General features: G+C 49.2%; 9 protein-coding genes across 9 annotated transcripts; 6 read left to right on the forward strand and 3 right to left on the reverse strand.

The window, feature by feature from the left end:
- Positions 1-228: 228 nt before the first annotated feature.
- On the forward strand, positions 229-1,824 carry HD556DRAFT_1312345 (uncharacterized protein; the record flags this gene model as incomplete). The annotated part of the gene is made up of 5 exons (XM_041300644.1): positions 229-391; positions 492-729; positions 766-850; positions 901-1,580; positions 1,659-1,824. 5 exons carry the CDS (start codon positions 229-231, stop codon positions 1,822-1,824), a joined length of 1,332 nt encoding a protein of 443 aa, XP_041155198.1.
- A 1,305-nt stretch (positions 1,825-3,129) lies between these two features.
- Positions 3,130-3,777, forward strand: HD556DRAFT_1245996 (PIN domain-like protein; the record flags this gene model as incomplete). Its single annotated transcript, XM_041298575.1, has 3 exons — positions 3,130-3,336; positions 3,390-3,505; positions 3,555-3,777. Coding segments are annotated over 3 exons (546 nt in total), but the record flags the coding sequence as incomplete, so codon positions are not given.
- A 1,715-nt stretch (positions 3,778-5,492) lies between these two features.
- On the reverse strand, positions 5,493-6,766 carry HD556DRAFT_1246001 (uncharacterized protein; the record flags this gene model as incomplete). The annotated part of the gene is made up of 4 exons (XM_041298576.1): positions 5,493-5,801; positions 5,856-6,028; positions 6,082-6,469; positions 6,524-6,766. The coding sequence occupies 4 exons, from the start codon at positions 6,764-6,766 to the stop codon at positions 5,493-5,495; spliced, it is 1,113 nt and encodes a 370-aa protein (XP_041155200.1).
- Positions 6,767-8,512: 1,746 nt separating this feature from the next.
- Positions 8,513-9,029, forward strand: HD556DRAFT_1216929 (uncharacterized protein; the record flags this gene model as incomplete). The annotated part of the gene is made up of 2 exons (XM_041296705.1): positions 8,513-8,695; positions 8,754-9,029. Coding segments are annotated over 2 exons (459 nt in total), but the record flags the coding sequence as incomplete, so codon positions are not given.
- A 120-nt stretch (positions 9,030-9,149) lies between these two features.
- Positions 9,150-9,794, reverse strand: HD556DRAFT_1448242 (uncharacterized protein; the record flags this gene model as incomplete). Its single annotated transcript, XM_041307400.1, has 5 exons — positions 9,150-9,240; positions 9,286-9,362; positions 9,412-9,449; positions 9,520-9,692; positions 9,763-9,794. 5 exons carry the CDS (start codon positions 9,792-9,794, stop codon positions 9,150-9,152), a joined length of 411 nt encoding a protein of 136 aa, XP_041155202.1.
- A 469-nt stretch (positions 9,795-10,263) lies between these two features.
- HD556DRAFT_1200291 (uncharacterized protein) lies at positions 10,264-10,515 on the forward strand (the record flags this gene model as incomplete). Its single annotated transcript, XM_041296369.1, has 1 exon — positions 10,264-10,515. A coding segment is annotated over one exon (252 nt), but the record flags the coding sequence as incomplete, so codon positions are not given.
- Positions 10,516-11,472: 957 nt separating this feature from the next.
- On the forward strand, positions 11,473-12,446 carry HD556DRAFT_1245931 (ribonuclease H-like domain-containing protein; the record flags this gene model as incomplete). The annotated part of the gene is made up of 4 exons (XM_041298571.1): positions 11,473-11,538; positions 11,590-11,769; positions 11,827-12,051; positions 12,096-12,446. The coding sequence occupies 4 exons, from the start codon at positions 11,473-11,475 to the stop codon at positions 12,444-12,446; spliced, it is 822 nt and encodes a 273-aa protein (XP_041155204.1).
- A 159-nt stretch (positions 12,447-12,605) lies between these two features.
- On the forward strand, positions 12,606-13,503 carry HD556DRAFT_1245930 (uncharacterized protein; the record flags this gene model as incomplete). Its single annotated transcript, XM_041298570.1, has 3 exons — positions 12,606-12,809; positions 12,865-13,026; positions 13,087-13,503. 3 exons carry the CDS (start codon positions 12,606-12,608, stop codon positions 13,501-13,503), a joined length of 783 nt encoding a protein of 260 aa, XP_041155205.1.
- A 396-nt stretch (positions 13,504-13,899) lies between these two features.
- HD556DRAFT_1406256 (uncharacterized protein) lies at positions 13,900-16,674 on the reverse strand. Its single transcript, XM_041304007.1, has 6 exons — positions 16,629-16,674; positions 15,098-16,574; positions 14,845-15,045; positions 14,673-14,798; positions 14,326-14,620; positions 13,900-14,269 (listed from the first exon to the last, which is right to left on the reverse strand). The coding sequence occupies exons 2-6, from the start codon at positions 16,571-16,573 to the stop codon at positions 14,028-14,030; spliced, it is 2,340 nt and encodes a 779-aa protein (XP_041155206.1). The 5' UTR covers position 16,574; positions 16,629-16,674; the 3' UTR covers positions 13,900-14,027.
- Positions 16,675-16,743: the final 69 nt, after the last annotated feature.

Consider the following 16,743-nt stretch of genomic DNA (forward strand, 5'->3'; position numbering starts at 1 on the left):
ACATCGGCCCACTCATCTACTCTATATATTCCCTGCATGGGCCCACCCGCCTCCATCAGGAATAATTTGCCTCCCGGCCCATCCGTCATAGTCGAGGATATTTTTATCATGGGCCCATGGTCCGCTGGCCCGTATCATACAGGATATTATGCATGTTCGTTCCCTCGTATTATACGGAGATAGGTCACTGTAATATGTGGCGAATGGGGCGGAAAGTCGAAGTCCGAGATGTCCTCATCGCCTCAGGGACTCAGACTGACTGGACTGACGCATGCACTCATTTACCACAGGAATTTTGAACTGACGAAAATCAAGCGGAAAGACGTTGTTTGGAACTGCCAGGGACACCCACCCTATGGCATTCCCTTCGACCTCGTGAGCCTCGTCAACCGTAAAGGCTGGCAGCGGAAGGGGTAAATTGACAGTGCACTCGAAGGTATCTATTTTTCGATTGGGTTGCCGGATGAGGGCGCTGACTCTGTGACTACCAGGTCATGAGTACGAGGTCTACGCTCAGCCGAAGACCCCCGAAATCTGTATGTTCACACACCTGCGAGCTTGGGTGAGTTTCCTGGAGGAGGTACTTCTCCAACGGCCCTTGCTACCCGAAGAGTACATCTTTCCACGTGTTGGTGCAAATGGTGTCGTCTACCCTTCCGACGAGCTGTCCTACGATGCTATCATGAAGACGCTGACCTGGATTTGCGCCGAGGCTGGGCTGACAGCCAGGTACACCAGCCATTGCTTCCGCTGAGGTGGTGCGAGGTATCGGTTTATGTTCGCACCCCTTGGAGAGCGCTGGTCACTATCTACGATACATTGGTGGGGTGCATGGGCTGAAGGTGAAAGCGTGAGTTGGCCTGCTAATCTATAACGTGAACTGATTCCCAACTTGGACAGGTTGATACGCTGATACGGTACCTTCTGGACGAGCTCACCCGATACGAGAAAAATCACCGGGACGCGCTGTGCCCAATTCCTCGGGAAGGCGACAAAAGCTTCAACGGTGACCACATTTTGACAGCACCCATCACCGCAGCGGAAACACGCGAACTCAAGATGTCATTCGATCGCGAACTGAACCGCCTGTCTGGTAAAGTCGAGGAAGTCCTAGACAAACTAACTCTGTCTCCGGCCTCATCCCCTTATCCCTCACTCTTGCCGTCACCTTCACAACCTCCAATCTCAGTCCAACCAACCGTGTGCCATCAGGCCACCAATCCACCCTCTTTGCTGAGCAGCACAGAAACTTCTTCGATACCCAGCCCGGTTCCCGTAGACTCAGCTTCTTCTCCCTTTCCTCGCATCATCCCCGCGCTGCAGGTGCCTCCCTCTGACTGCCATCAGCATAGCCGCAGTGCAGCAAAAAAGATGGCTCCCATCCCCGGCGTCGGAATCCCAGACCTCCCGCGTGGACAAGAGGCATGGCTAGCTGCTGTAAAGCAGTGGGAGGATCCTGCAGCATCCATTGGCGGCAAGGCACTGAAAGATTGGCCGGAGGAGTGGTACACTGGCCCTATGCGTACAATCACTGGCGTGAAGCGGAACATCCGCAAGGTGATTGCTATCGAGTTCTACCGGTGAGTGGCCTTCACGCCGTTTCAGCAGGTTCAGAAGCGGCACCCAATTGTTTGCAACTCAAACACTTCCTCAAACAGGCTGCAGCGGGACCATCAAGTTTTTCTGGAAGCATACCCTGAGGCCACCCGCGGTGTCAAGCCACTTTTCGATGCCATCCAGCGCCAGCGTGAGGGACGCGGAGAAATCACCGGTCGAGCAAGCAAGAACGGCCGCCCAGAAGTCCGAGCATGCTCCTCCCGCTGAAGGCTATACCCCCACATCCACGATTCACGAACCACACATGTTCATACACTCTGATTTTCCCCCTCATTTCGATCTTTTTCGCATTTTATTTCACGCACCGTCACTCCCCGCGTGCTCAGTTTGTCCCTGCAACTCAACAATTGTATCCCTAGATCCCTAGACTTTGCCCTTTGTATCCGTCGTTTTGCTTTGTTATAATGTTGTTTTAAAAAGTCGGATTCATGTATTATTCTATTCATTCGTCCAATCCGTTCGAGCCGAGCGCTCGGAAAGTCGAGAGCGTTTGAAAACGAGAACAACCAACGACGAGAAACGACGCGCGTCGCAGAAAAAGGAACTGGGCGCCGGAATTTAAAAGTCACGTGAACGCATCACGTGACCGTAAAACCGTCGTAAAACGCTCGACATAAGTAGAGCTGATCACGAACAAATTGACGGTCCAGCACGGGCTTACCCAAGCGAGCACCGCCACCGCGGCACGTGAACCGTGACGTCGAAAAAGACGCGACCCCAGACAGCGATGTTCGAACCGCAGATAGGCTCGGAAAACGCGCGGGAGGGCACCGGACAGGTCGTGGATGCCGTAGGCAGCGAAAATCGATGTTTTTGAGCCACAGAAGAGCTCTGGACGGCTGCTGGATGGGGTGGAGGGTCCTGGGTGAGCACAATGCAACCCACCTGTGGGAGAATGCCGAGATGCTAACCGAGAGACTGCAAATTTCGCACATTAGGACCGTCAATTTTTCATTTGCGTCCAGCTTCGGTCTTGGTGGCGACACATCCTTCCCTTCCGCCAAAAAAACGTGCTGCATGCTGATGTGCTGCAGATTGATGGTCCTCGGATTTACAGTCCCGGCTGGCTGCTATACCATACATGGTACTGCCACCGCTTATGTACGCACATACGCCGCTAGTAGTAGTGAGTACCTCCTCTTCTCGCTCGACTCCCGTCTCCTCCACGCATAACGGCCGTGCTCGTCAGCCTACTGATCTTAAATTATATTTCCAGTGTACTCCTCGTCATGGGCATCAACGACCTGTGGGAGGCACATTCCCACTGTTCACTCGGCAGGTGCTGAAACTCACCCCATCATTTGTCAGGTGCTCGAGGCTGCTGCAATGATGGTGCCCCTTGTCTCTCTCGCCATCCGGGGCCGCTATGAGGGACCTGCCCCACACTTGCCTTATATCGTAGGTGTGGATGCAAGGTTTGTGTTCGCTCACTGTGTTTGATGGCAAACATTCTAACTTCTTGATTCTAGTGCGTGGTTTGAACAATGCCAGCAGGGCAGGTGGCACCGTGCACATGCTCAGACAGGCCAGAATCCTGCCCTTCGAACATTTTTGTTTCGCCTCGCTCGACTCGCCCGGCTCCCAGTCCAATTGGTTTTTGTATTCGATGGCAACCAGCGATCCCAAATCAAACGGGGCCACAGAGTGTCTACCAACGACCATTGGATGGTCAAGCCCACCCAGCGCCTACTGAATACATTCAATGTGCAGTGGATCATGGTGAGTTTTTTTTCTTTTTTTCGTTGTCATCTATATCAATCCTGGCTATCCAGGCTGCTGGAGAAGCCGAGGCACAGCTGGCGCTGATGAACGGCGCTGGTATTATTGATGCTGTCATGACAGATGACAGTGACACATTTGTTTTTGGTGCTCAGACTGTCCTGCGCAAGTAAGATCTCTCATGTTCTCTTTTGCATGCTCTGCTGACTCTTTTGAAGCTCGACATTCTCAATAGATTTGACTGTCAAATTGTATACAACGAGTGCCATTCAGGAGCACGTGGACCGCCATCTTACTGACGATGGATTCCTCACCCTTGCCATCTGCTGCGGCGGCGACTATGATAAGGTAAACCAAACCAGCTTGTTGTCAGCCAGGCTGATGAGACCTGCTTCTAGAAGGGCCTGCCAGGCTGTGGCCGTGAGACAGCACTGGGCCTAGCTCGCTGTGTGGATGCTGGTGTGCTTCGTGCCGCTGTATGTGGCAACAACCTCGATGGGCCTCTGCAACAATGGCGGGACACCGCTCGGTATCATCTTGTGGATGATGTTACGACTAGGATAGGTCGAGCTCTCCCTAGGCGGATTGCCTAATCTGATAGCGGGCTCGCTACTGGAGAGATGGGGATCTTCTCTCGAATGAGAGGTTCGGGGGTTCCACTAAAGGTAGCGTCGGCTTTCCTTTAGGTGCGGCTTTAGACTGGGTGATTGGGATGATCACACAGAGGAAGTTCTGATGAAAACCTAGTAGAATCAAGTAGGGAATATACATGATTCTGTCTGCTTTATATACTGTCGTCCGTGTGCACAGACCAATACTACGTTCGGTAGGTAAGTATGAGTGTGTCTATACAAGGGCATCTTATCTGATGCCATGCGGGCGATTATCTATGCATGAGGCGTTGCATGCCTCTTCTATTAGTCCTCAAGGCTAAACATGCCTTTGTAGTTTAACTGCGCATGCTGCGGCATGCGGCTTCTCTTCTGACCATGAGGCAGAGCTTCCCTATGATCCGGGTCGAGGACCATCTCGGTCCGTCCAGATGTTGCCTAGGCTGGTCTAGGTCATCTAACGGCATTCAGGCCGTTCTAGGCGTCTCTACGAGTCTCCGTTGAGTCGGTAAGTCTTCCAAGACGGTGCATATGGTGGGATAGGGGCTAAGGTCATGATGACCTCCGTAGGAGGGGTCTTCGGTTACATGTTATTGTAACAGATGATCCCACTGGAAAAATGGGACGTTCTCACCCTGCTCTCGCCCGCTCACTCCCTGATTCGTTCCCTGATCCATGCATCATCAACTTGTATGCGCAGCCTGCTGTCACTCCGATCACCAAGCTGCCCATTCTCCAATCCCCTGCCCCGCCTGACATTGCTCCACTTGCCTCACTTGTTCAACAACTTCTTGGCTGGGAATCAAAGAAGGTTGTCAGCACCTTTCGCTCAACGATCTGGCCTGTTGTGGTCTTGCACGAAGTCCTCGAGGATCTTGCTAATAATTCTCCTGCAAGTGACGAGGTTTGTTGCTGTTCTCCTTTGCACTTGAATATTCTGACGGATGTCAGATACAGATTGCTCTTGCTCCGGCCTGCACAAGGGCAGTGTTTCGGAGCCACACTGTGCGCCCAAAGAAAGCCCTTGCAGGTGTTCCAGGGCACAATAATGATGTGCCCACTCATGACCTCGAGCGGTCCACGCTCCAGTTGCTCGAGGATTCGCCTGGATGCTCTCATTGTGAGGATCATGCACCGAGATCTCACAAATTTGTTCGAGTTTGGCTTGCTGACAAAATTTACGATTCCTGGGTGCAGACAATGATCCTGCCATCTCCAAATCATCCCAGCACCTCAAATGCTACTCTCTCTTCTGCAACTGTCATTGATCTCACACACGACGACGACGATGACGACGAGGCAGCAGCGATCAGTGATGTCATGGACCTCACTCAAGATGAGGACAATGCAGCACTCTGCCGCACTGGTGTTAGTTGTGACTTAATTGATCTTACTCTCTGATGCACTTGTGTCGTTTTTTCAACCTACTGTACTTGTATTTCGTTCTTCGAAGCTGTCTCATATGTTTTTCTCATTCTGATTTCACTTTTCCCTCAATTCTGACAGTTGAAACACAAAGACAAGATATGTATTGCAAGTATTTATTTAACCACAATGACAAGTTCTTCCGCAGCTATAGCAGGGGTCACACCCTGGTCTGTTTGGATTCATGTAGTGTTCGCGAGCCTCTGCTGGATTGTCATTCCAAGATAAGAGGTACTTGAATATGGTACCAGGGTTGTCGAAATTCTCGGCCCACCCACCCCAGTCACATATCTTCCGAAACGACCAGCCTCGCACTGTGTGCAGAAACTGACACCCGCCCCGACAAAACGAGTGGGTACCATATGGACGCGGATCAACACTAATGTCGAGGAGATTATTTCGGAAGCATTCGAGAAAGGAGTCTGAGGTCTGAGTATAGCATGTCAACCTGATTCTCTTGATGTCTACAGACCTCGAGCTCACCATGCAATCTGTTGGGCTCACGCTGATGCCATCTACACCAATCTTTTTGCGAAAGATGAACCCATTGAGGTCTTCGTGTCTCTCATGTGCTAACAGCCACCAGATAGCAAATGCTCGCAGCAAGCACATCCATGGCCGGTCAGGATCAGCATATATGTAGAATGGGGCTATGCCTGTGTGTTCGAGGTTAGCCATAAGGTGGGCAACAGCCCATACAGTCACTGACCTCCATACTGATGTGTCTTTCGAAAGGGCAATTCTAGCTTCACTCGGAACTGTGTGGGTTGGTACCTGACTTGAGAGGTGAAAAGTTCGGGAGTTGCGTCAAGCCAGTGGTTTTTTATCAGTAAGTCTTGAACCTGGAATGTGACATCAGCCCAGGTGATCCGTAAAGCCTCGTCGTAGCGGAGCAGGCAAAGCATGGAGAGAAGGTAGAGTAAATAGAGCATCATGCGGAGCAAAAATCCAGCCCATTCAGATGGGTTTTCTGCCTTTCGTTTGCGCGAGATCGGGCCAAATTCCTTTCGGTCCGTGGACCATGCAAACTCCCAGAGCCTCTTCATGGTAGGTTCATCCATGGCACGAGCACTCATTACTGCTTCACCTGCTCGTATCTACAGCATGAAATCAGTGCCCATGCTGAATTTCACAATGGTAAAGTCCAATACCTTTCGTCGACGAAGACTGACCATGTACTGTGAAATGGTCACTGAAAGTGACGGGTTTCCAATGAATTTCCCTAGCACGGCTGGGTGCTCCAACCACGGCTGCGTTCCAAGCTGGTAGTCTCTGCCAAATTTGTGACTTATGGCGGCACGCATCTTCTGTGCTGTGCCATATGTCGCACGTGGAACACTGGGATCCTTTGCTTTCCCGGTCCATATATCATTTTCATCACATCTCAATTCCATAGCTTAGCATGAAATAAATGCAACATTCGATGCACTCACTTATCCATGATCCATAGTGCAATCCACATTGGAAATTCGGCTGGAAGGTCTGGAAAAAGCTTGTCAATCTCGCTCGCAACCTGTACTTTGTCAATGGTGACACAAAACTCTTTAAACTGATTCCAGTATCTGGGGAGATCATGCACGTGAGATAAGATAATTTTGCCAGTCCATAGCATACCTCTGGTAGTCAGAGAGTGTCGTACCAATAACTACTCCCTCTGATGCTGCTTGCAAACTAGATGCTAACTGGTTGTGATGTACCATGCTGTGTTTGAGCTTCTTCTTTTTCACATTGTCCTCACCAGCATTTGTAGTACTGAACTGAAGGGTGCCAGCAGCTTCACGGTCATCAACATCAAAGCTGTTGAGGAGAGATTCCTCCTCCTCGGTCTGGTCCTCTTCAGCAGCCTCGACACTGATGTGTTTTGACTCAGCAAAGTAGAGAGTAGCACCTTTGAAAGTTTGTAGTAAGGACATGATAGAAAACTTCGAGTTCAGACCAGGTGATCGAGAATTGAAATGCTCTGCCGGCACTGAAACAAACTAACTTGAACCCCCTGAATTTAAACATCAACACTTACACATAAATACGTTACAGTTCATGGTGTCACCATGTCTAAACATCAGAATGTCAACTCAGAAGAGCTCGAACTGCCTGTACTTGGTCAAACGTACATGCCAGGACAAGCAGTGGAATCTTTCACTTGGACAGTGCACGTCACACATTTCTCTCCCTTTCAACATGTTTGATTTAATTCATGAAAACGTAACAGAACAACAAAGACAACAAAGGCTAACTTACACAAGAAGCTCAAGAGCTATGGCAGGCCAACCTGTGGCAATCGCACAGAGATGTTGGACAGGCTTCGTCAGTTTTCCAATGACCGAGACGAGTGGCTGAGGTGTGTCACTGGCATGTGCCCTGAATCAGTGCTCGTGTATCTAATTTCTCCTGCTTGGCAAAGTTTATTCAAGCCTAAGCTGAAACGAAAACGAGGGGAACATAACTCACGCCAGTCCCTTTCAAAACGAAGGATTGAGGAGGTGTTTGGAATTGAAGAACAAACAATTACTTACGAAAGCAAGAAGAGCGCAAATCGCACGCAACGGGCACTCCAGGATGATGACCGAGCTGCAAATTCAGCATGGGTGAGCAGAAGTGATGCTATATCATGCTAAGCTCACGACATCATTGTTAAAAAGGCACATGCAGTGTTGTCAGCGTTTGGTATGCCTCATGATTTGAGTGTACCACCTTCGATAACGCAGCGAAAAAGCTGCCACCAACAAGTTGCTGCCACAAGCGAAGCTGAAGGATTCGGACGTGATGGGCATCCACAACAGGATGCTTTCGCTGTTCGTATGCGGAAAGTAGATTCCAACATGTTTTCTGTGCGAGAAGATCTCAGTAATGTTGAAAATCACATCAGTGTCCTCACATCGCACATTCTCGATATGAAAACACTGATGCAATCAAAAGATGCACGCACTTTACACAGCGAGAGCCCTGGGTGTGATAACACAATCGTCCAATCCCACGCACAAGCGCACATTGTCAGCAACAATGTGCCATTCAAACCTCGCACAACCACACAGACAACATCTGCCATGTCTCTGCCTCCAGAGATAATCCCCCCCGAAAACCTTGGAATTGCGCACCTTGGCCAAGAGCAGTTTTTATACGACAGGACAACCGTACCATCACCTCCTACAATCCACCTCTCCAAAGATGTCAACCGGCTGTGTGAAGAATGGGAGGAATCAAACTTACTCATTGTAAATGGTCGCGGAATCCCTGTCAAGTATTGGGGAGAGTTCTACAAGAAAGGAAAGGGCATCAAGACTGCAGCATGGGATGCACTTCGAGTAGAATGGGGAAATTGGAAGGTATGATTTACCTTCAGCGAGTCACATGTGCTATCTGACCTCTTGCCTGTCTTTTGAGTTCATTGCCGAAGAACGGCAGCGATACCCAGACAACACCTCATTCTGGCATGCATTTAGTGACGAGAACGGCAAGGTTTTTTCTTACCAACAGATCCTGAACTGCCTTGCAGAGCACCGGGTCTCTGCTGCTGCCCGAGACGCTAATGATGCACGCACCTTTTTTGGTGGAAATCTCGACCACCCACTAGCCCACAGTGCCTTTCGCTACACCAAAAGTGGCAAGACTTACTTGTCAAGCAAGGACGACGCTGTCGCAAAGAAGTGGCGCGAGCTTCTGACGACACGTTCGGACATTGTTGAACAGATCTCACTCGGGCATTTGTGCAATAGTTTATAAACCATACATTCTCTTCTAATCTACTACTGTACACACGAGTATGATGCACTACATAATCTAGTTGTCTTGTCTCCAACCCATGAACGGAGTGCTCATGAGCTTCTCCAGCGCGCCTGTAACCATGAACGGAGCACGTCGGTACCTGGTGCTGGGATTTGGTGAGTCTCGAGGGTCAGATGGAGACTACACATACCTATAATCATGAACGGAGCACTCATGAGCTTCTCCAGCGCGCCTGTAACCATGAACGGAGCACGTTGGTACCCGGTGCTGGGATTTGGTGAGTCTCGAGGGCCGGACAGAGACGGCACATACCTACAATCATGAACGGAGTGCTCATGAGCTTCTCCAGCGCACCTGTAACCCACATTGGTACCTGGTGCTGGGATTTGGTGAGTCTCGAGGGCCGGACGAAGACGGCACATACCTATTGGCACCATGAACGGAGCGCTCACGGGCTTCTCCAGCGCACCTGAACTTGGCAGCGCATTGAGGAGCCTAGTACAAATAAGAACCAGGAGATCTGTGGCCTGAACTTGTGGCAGCACATTGAGAAGCCTGCAAATAAGAACCGCGGCCTCGACATAACGCGCTGCATACCTGAATGCACGATCAGACGATGAAGAAAAGGTGAGCATACCTTCGAGAACTTCATACTAACAACACTCACCTCACTGATCCTACACCACCAGCGAGACCCATAACTCATCTTGGTCGGCGCAGCCCAATTTTCGTCCGGCCAACGAGTCTTGGATGCCGATCGTGCTGGTTGTGCTGATCGTCGGTGGTCGAGGTCCAGGTTAGTGTACCGTGGATAACCATCGAGTTATCCACCCACGTGGATATCCACCTAGTTATCCACGTGGATAACTAGGTGGATAACTCAAGGCCGAAATCAATAGGGTGGATTATGTGAATAACTCAAAAAACAGTGTATGTGCCCAGGGTTACATTAAATAACATTAAATACACTTAAAAAGCCTAATTATCAAACACTACGAGTCCGCATCGCAAGCCTACTTATTTTGGCAGAACTTCGCGCAATGACAAGCAATGTTTGTTTGGTTACCGTTGAACATCGTTGCAAAAAATGAATGGAACATTGTGAACTTCGAGTTATTTAATATTCATCCCCCAAAAAACTTACATGCAGCAACATCTCAAAGATCAGCTAGTTGAACTGCGACAATGTCTTGAAGCACTGCCAACAGACATTCCTGTTCCACGAGCAATGGAATCCAAGTATAAATTCTCTGACTTCAGTCCGGATGCTGAATGGGCTGCAGACATTGGCGAGGCTGGTGCTGTCAACCGAGAGTTAGAAATTAGGTTTGGTAATCGTGTTGATGGCCTGAAACTCATCGAGCGAGGTCCAGAAACAGAGGCCATGGTCGATGTTTTGGAAACATGGATAAAAAAATGTCCAGGTGACATCATCCTTGAAAAGTGGGTGGACAACATTCTCAAAGCTGCACAAGGGGTCATTCTCGCAGCTGGACAAGCTGTGAATTAGATTTACTTAGCTTGCAGGAAACTAGATCACTGACTCACCTTACAGTTACCATCAGCCAATGGAGCAAAGCCATCGAAAAAGAAAAAGAGCAAGACTGTCGAGCCTGACGTGTCTGTCATGCACCTATACACAGATGCTGAAAGGGTACCTGCAAAGGGGAAAGGTGGTGCAAAAGTTGACCCTCTGATGGATCTTCTGTCTGTCAACACATACCTCAAAAGCGACCCCAAAAAAATGATCGTTCGGTGCACTGGAGCTGCATATGGATGTGCTACAACATGGGCTGCACCTCGCTGGAAGACACGAGTATTTGGACATGCATTGCAATGCGGAAAACTGGACAAAATCGATTCAACACTACAGGATCGTGTTCGCACTGCTATGTCCAAGGAATCATTAGGTGGTCGCGTTGAAGGCCAGAGTCTACCAGTTCCAAGTGTTGAATGTGAACCTGTTGATGTCACACCTACATCTTCCACGGTTTCATTAAGAGGAACTCCTAGCGCTCTACTGAAACAAAAATCAATATATCCATCACAACGTAAAGCACGCATCGCAGCACTCAAAGATCAACTTGACTTCGATGTCTTGAAACTCATCTGCATTGGTGGTATTCCGCCAACAAAAGTTGATTCAAAAGAATGGAAGACAATGTGGAAACACGGAAATCCTGACTACGAACCAGCATCTTGTGCAGTACTCACCGAATCACAAATCCCCAATGAGGCAGCTCGCATCGAAGATCTGCAATTGAAACACCTTCGTACCTGCGACAACCTTACGATCACATTTGATGGAAATACCACAAAAATGCCCCAGTCTGTTTACACCGTACATGTGATCACTCCAGTGCATTGGGTCTTTTTGATGGAAGGAGATGAGTCGTCTGAAGCATCGCATACTGGGGCAAAGATACATGAAGTACTGCGAAAGGTGAGCTATTATAATCTCGTAATGATGGTTCCGGACTAACACCGCTGACAGGTCATGTTACGGGTTGGAGCTGAACATTTCAGTGGAGTGGCTTCAGACAACACTGGAAATACAACATTAGCTCGTTCACTCTTGCAGGAAGAATTTAGCTGGATCATCATTCTCCCCGACTCGTGTCATCGTATGAGTTCGCTATGCAAAGACATCGGTAGCATTGAATTCTTTCGGCCAGTAAGAGATCACTAATCTTTGGACTCTTTGATTTGAATTACTGACTTTTAACCCAAGGTGATCAAGAAGATATGTCGGACAATCAAGTACTTCAAGAACTCAAACATTGCCAGTGCTCATCTCCGTCGTCGTTGTAAAGATTTACAAATCAAGAGGGGACTTGTGTCAGTTGGGAAAACACGCTTTGGAACCATTTATCATTCGGGAGAGTCACTTCGTCGTTGCCTCAAGCCTATCCAACAATTGTGCACTGAAAAGGTTATCAACATACCGGTATGTTGTGTGGAGGACTATGGTTTTGAGAGATACTAAGAAGCATGCTGCAGGAAGTCAACAATTACTTTATTGAAGGTCGTTTCACTACCGACAAATTTGAAGTTGAACTTCGACAACTCCTCACAGTACTTGCTCCAATTGCAAAGGCTATAACATGCCTCGAGTCTACCCACTCCACTGTGTCAGATGTTTATCTTTTCTGGCTCGCCGTCACAGCAACAATACATCAAATTATCACCGAGGACATCACTGGCTTGCCAACTGAGGTCACTGAGAAGATTCGACGTGCTGTCAATTACCGCTTCGATCAAATGGTAAATGATGCCCCATGTGATGTGTATTTAACTGGTTTTCTTCTTGATCCTCGTACGTTTTCTGCAGATGTGATACTCATTGTTTGACTGACTTAAACATCATTTAAAGAATTCAGAGGGGCAGATGTTCTCCAGGACCTGAACCCACTAGCTATTGCTCGTATCAAGATTGGAGGCCAAACAAATCATCTCAAGGACCAGGAGCTCCCAGAGTCAGTTCGTCGTATGGGCAAGTTTTTGCTTTCAATGCTTCGAATCGAATATGAGAAACGAAAGGTTCCAATCGCAAACCTCAGTATCTCAGAGGCAAACACTTGGTTGAAAGACCTCATAAAAAAATACCTGAAAAAGGCCTACCCTTTCGATCGTGAACTTCGGACTGATGAGACGGCATATGAATGGTGGAGTTATCTCGACAAAGACCGTTCCAATGATGCGCAGCCACTTGCAGTATGTCAGACCTGCAACTACATTGCCCCGAGACTGACCTTAACCTACTCACTAGAGGCTCGCTGTTCGAATTTTTGCCCTTGTACCCAATTCAATGGCTGATGAACGGACTGGTTCAACATTCACTTGGCTCAACTCACCACTTCGCAGTCGGCAGCAGGTGAAAACACTTGTTAGGACAGTCCAAATTCGTAGTTGGTACAAACATGATCCTAATGTGAGTGTACATTGATATTTCCATTCACTATCTCCAACTTACAGATCTTGATACTACTAGGCACCACCTCCAAACAAGAAACCGACTGTAAAATGGCGAGACATGTCCTCAACTATTTTCGGCAGCAAGCGCAAACGAACGAAGGAGGACAGCGATGATAGTGAAATGTCTGATGTCGACAATGATTTTGCAGATGAACTTGAAGGACCTGATGAAGATGACGACGACTCAAACTCAAATGTCACCAGTGCTAACCCCGAGGACATTGCAAAAGATGGTTCAAGCAAAATGGATTCTTGCAATGGCAAAAGTTTTGATGCTGCCGGTATTATCAATCTCGACTCTGGGAGACTAGCTGATGTGCTCGCTGATAAGTGTTTGGCACCTGTAGCACCGAGAAATGCTGTCATTCTTTCATCAGAAAGCAGCCCTGTGCAAGAGAGGGTCCTGACGGAGGCAGACTGGGACATGGAATAGCTGTTACATGATGTATCTTTACTTAGTATTGGTGAATGAACGGAAATTTTGCGAAAACACGCATGGATTGAAAATTTTTACAGCGCACGGTTCCGCCGGGCCGGTTTTGCCGCTGGTGGATATCCACCCTACTCACCGGTGGATAACTGACCCCCAAATTCTCTAGGGTGGATATCCACGGTGGATAACTCCCAAAACGGTTATCCACGGTACACTAGTCCAGGTGGAGCGCGATTGGCAATCGAACCCAGGAAGGAAGCGAGCGCTGTGGCTGAGTCGTCACGTGTCACGTTTGCAGTCTCAAGCGAGGACTGCAAACGCCACCGGTGGGACTGTCAATTTTTCACACGAAGTAAACTTAGGAGCATCAACGAATTGGAACGATTGGACATTATTACATAATGCATGCGCATATATACTCATTCAATGCCAAAAAAAGTATCCAAACAAGAAACCCATCACATTCAAAGGATCAAAATCTAACGCCGTCGCTACATACCACCTACCCCCACTAGACTAAGACCTTAAACCCTCCCCGCCCCAACCCTCCTATAGAACAACAAATACGCACACCTCATCGTCTCATCCTTCTCTGCGCCCCCACTCCCAAACACATCATCAGCTCTCAAATCCGAAACCAGCTCATCGTCGATGCGTATCCACCCCTCGCGCGGTTTTGTGGGTGGAGTTGACATGTCGACGTTGGGGTGGAGGACGTCAAGGGTGTAGTGTCCGCCCGAGGCTGAGAGGCCGTGATGATAGAGCGCTGTGTCAGTCGGTGAGGTTACTTGTGCCGATAAAACGAGACAGATACGGACGCACCTCCAAACAACCGATACCTCGTCCCATTCACCTTCCTCCCAGGTGCCATCACCTCACTCCCGACCTCCAGCTCAGGCGCAAACGCGACCTGTTTCCCAATCTTTGCAACACCCCCTTTATTAGCATCGTATAAGAACCGCTTGAGGTGGAGGATGAGGATCAGAGGGAGGGATTCGATGTATACTTGTTGAGTTGCATCGAGGGTGGCACCTGGGCGGGTTACAGATGTGACTTGTACGGACTGGGGGGTGGAGATGTGCGTTAGGGCGTCTTTGATTGTGTGGATTGTGTCGCGCTATGTCAATGTCAGTTTGAATAAGCTTAGAAGGGGTGGCAAAATGACCAACTTGGATGTCTAACCGTAGACTACGCCAGTCTTCAACAACGGCAGAGTCTTTTTGGTGTGGTACGCGGAGGATGGAGCGGAATTTGCCGCCGAATATACGGGTCATGGGGGAGTCAGCTGTTTTTGTCTAGGAAAGGTGAGTATTGATGAAAAGGAGGAAAGGGAGACCTTACAGAGCGCGTGAGGACGGTGCGGTTACGCTTGCCCACCTCGAGCCAGCCCTCTTCTTGCGTGTTGTTCACTGCAGCGTTGTGGTTCTGCTGAGCTGGAACTGGGTTGGGGTTAGCGAGTGACGAGGAGAGCGTCAGGAGCTCTTCTTCGAGCGTGTCGAGGTAGAATCCAAGGAACTCTTCTGCATCTTCTTGATGTCCGCCCTGTCGATACAACTCAGTATCGAAGTCGACAAAAGTAGGAAATAGGACCCACGCGCATATGATCGAACCTCTTCTTCTCCTTCAAAGCGTCATGAACATAAGTCGGCATAAACGAATCCATAATATCTTCATCCACTTCCTCATGCACAAGACCATTTGATCCATAGCGCTCTACACCCTTGCCCTTGCCCTCCACAGGCACCCTCTCTTTTGGCATAAACTCCCTTACAAACCGAATGGTAGCATCGACCAACGGGGTCTTGGACTCCTCCGTAGGCTCAAGTAAGCGCCCGAGATCCGCAAAGAAGCGCCAGAATGGAGGACAGTACACAAGGACCTGAAGCACCGCGTTAGCGAAGCACAAGTTACCAGAGTTGACGAGGCCGCGTGGCCTGATACGCATGGGAGCTGCGGATGATCCACCGGAGTTGAGCAGGGTCAGAAGCTCGGACTTTTTGGGGTGGAATGGTGTCTTTTGGGAGGTGGGGTTTGGGGGAGGGGGAGAGGCAGGGATGGAGAAGCCTACGACAGAGGATGCGGGGAGGTTGGAGGGGCCGGGTTTGCGGAGGAGAGAGGCCCATGATACGGCGGGCTTTGGGGCTGGCGCGGGCGCGGGTTTGGGGGCTGACGTGGAGGCTTCTGCAGATGGGGTGGAGGTAGAAGAATCTACATCGGATGGGTTAGCCGCAGAAGGCTCTGCATCAGATAAGGGAGGCGCAGCGGCAGACGTAAAAGGTTCTGTATCAGATTCGGATAGCTTAGGCGCCTCTACGTGATCAGTGGATGATAGCTCAGGCTCTAGTTCGGCGTTGGATGACGTGGCCTCCTCCCAAGGCTTCTCTTCAGGTTGTTCGGGAGCCTTTGCAAGAGAAAGTGAAGTATTAGTAGAATCCGGTGAGCCGGGCACAGGTGTATCAAATGCTGTGGAAAGCGGAGGAGTCGTATTTGATTCTGTACTGTCTGGGAGATCAGAAGGCACGGTTGGCGCTGATAGATCTATAATGACGGGTGTAGGAGATGGAGGGGGGGTTGGAATATCGAGTGCATATTGAATGACATCGCGAGGAGGATGAGCTAGAGGTGATATGATGATACCAGGAGCGGTAGATGGATCTGTGGGACGTTTTGACCAAATGACCCAACCACCTAGTTTTGGATCTGTGCTAGGCATGGGTGAAGAAGGAGGCGAAGTTGTTGGATTAGGCGTCTCCTCGGGTTCTATATTTTGATTTCCGATCTGATCGCCGCTGGATTGAAGAGAAGGAAGAGTTGACAGTTGTTTTGGTAAGGGAGAAAGCGGCTGCTGGCCATGTTGTTGCCAGTAACTAGACCTCGGAACATAATGAGCAGGCTGATGAGGATGATGATAATTGTAGTGAGGATGAAATATTGGTCGGTGAATGTGTCCATTCATTGGTACTGCAGCCTGATATCGCTGATATTGACCAGGAAATGGCCCAGTAGCCACATTACCGTAAGGGTAATGATAATAATTCGAAGGACCAGGAGGACCAGCGTGAGCTGCCATACTAAATTTTTGACTGCCGTTGAGTAAATGTCAAAATATAATGAGCTCAACGCACCTGACAGCGAGGGGAGAGAGTCTAGACTGGGTCGCGTGGTTAAGGGCCTCCTTCAAAATCTGATTCTCAATTCTTGTTGTATTTTGTTTGTATACCGATCCCGAAATAGACTTGC

The sequence above is a fragment of the Suillus plorans genome (assembly GCF_016647745.1).
Source record: "Suillus plorans strain S12 chromosome Unknown HD556scaffold_73, whole genome shotgun sequence".
NCBI lineage: Eukaryota > Fungi > Basidiomycota > Agaricomycetes > Boletales > Suillaceae > Suillus > Suillus plorans.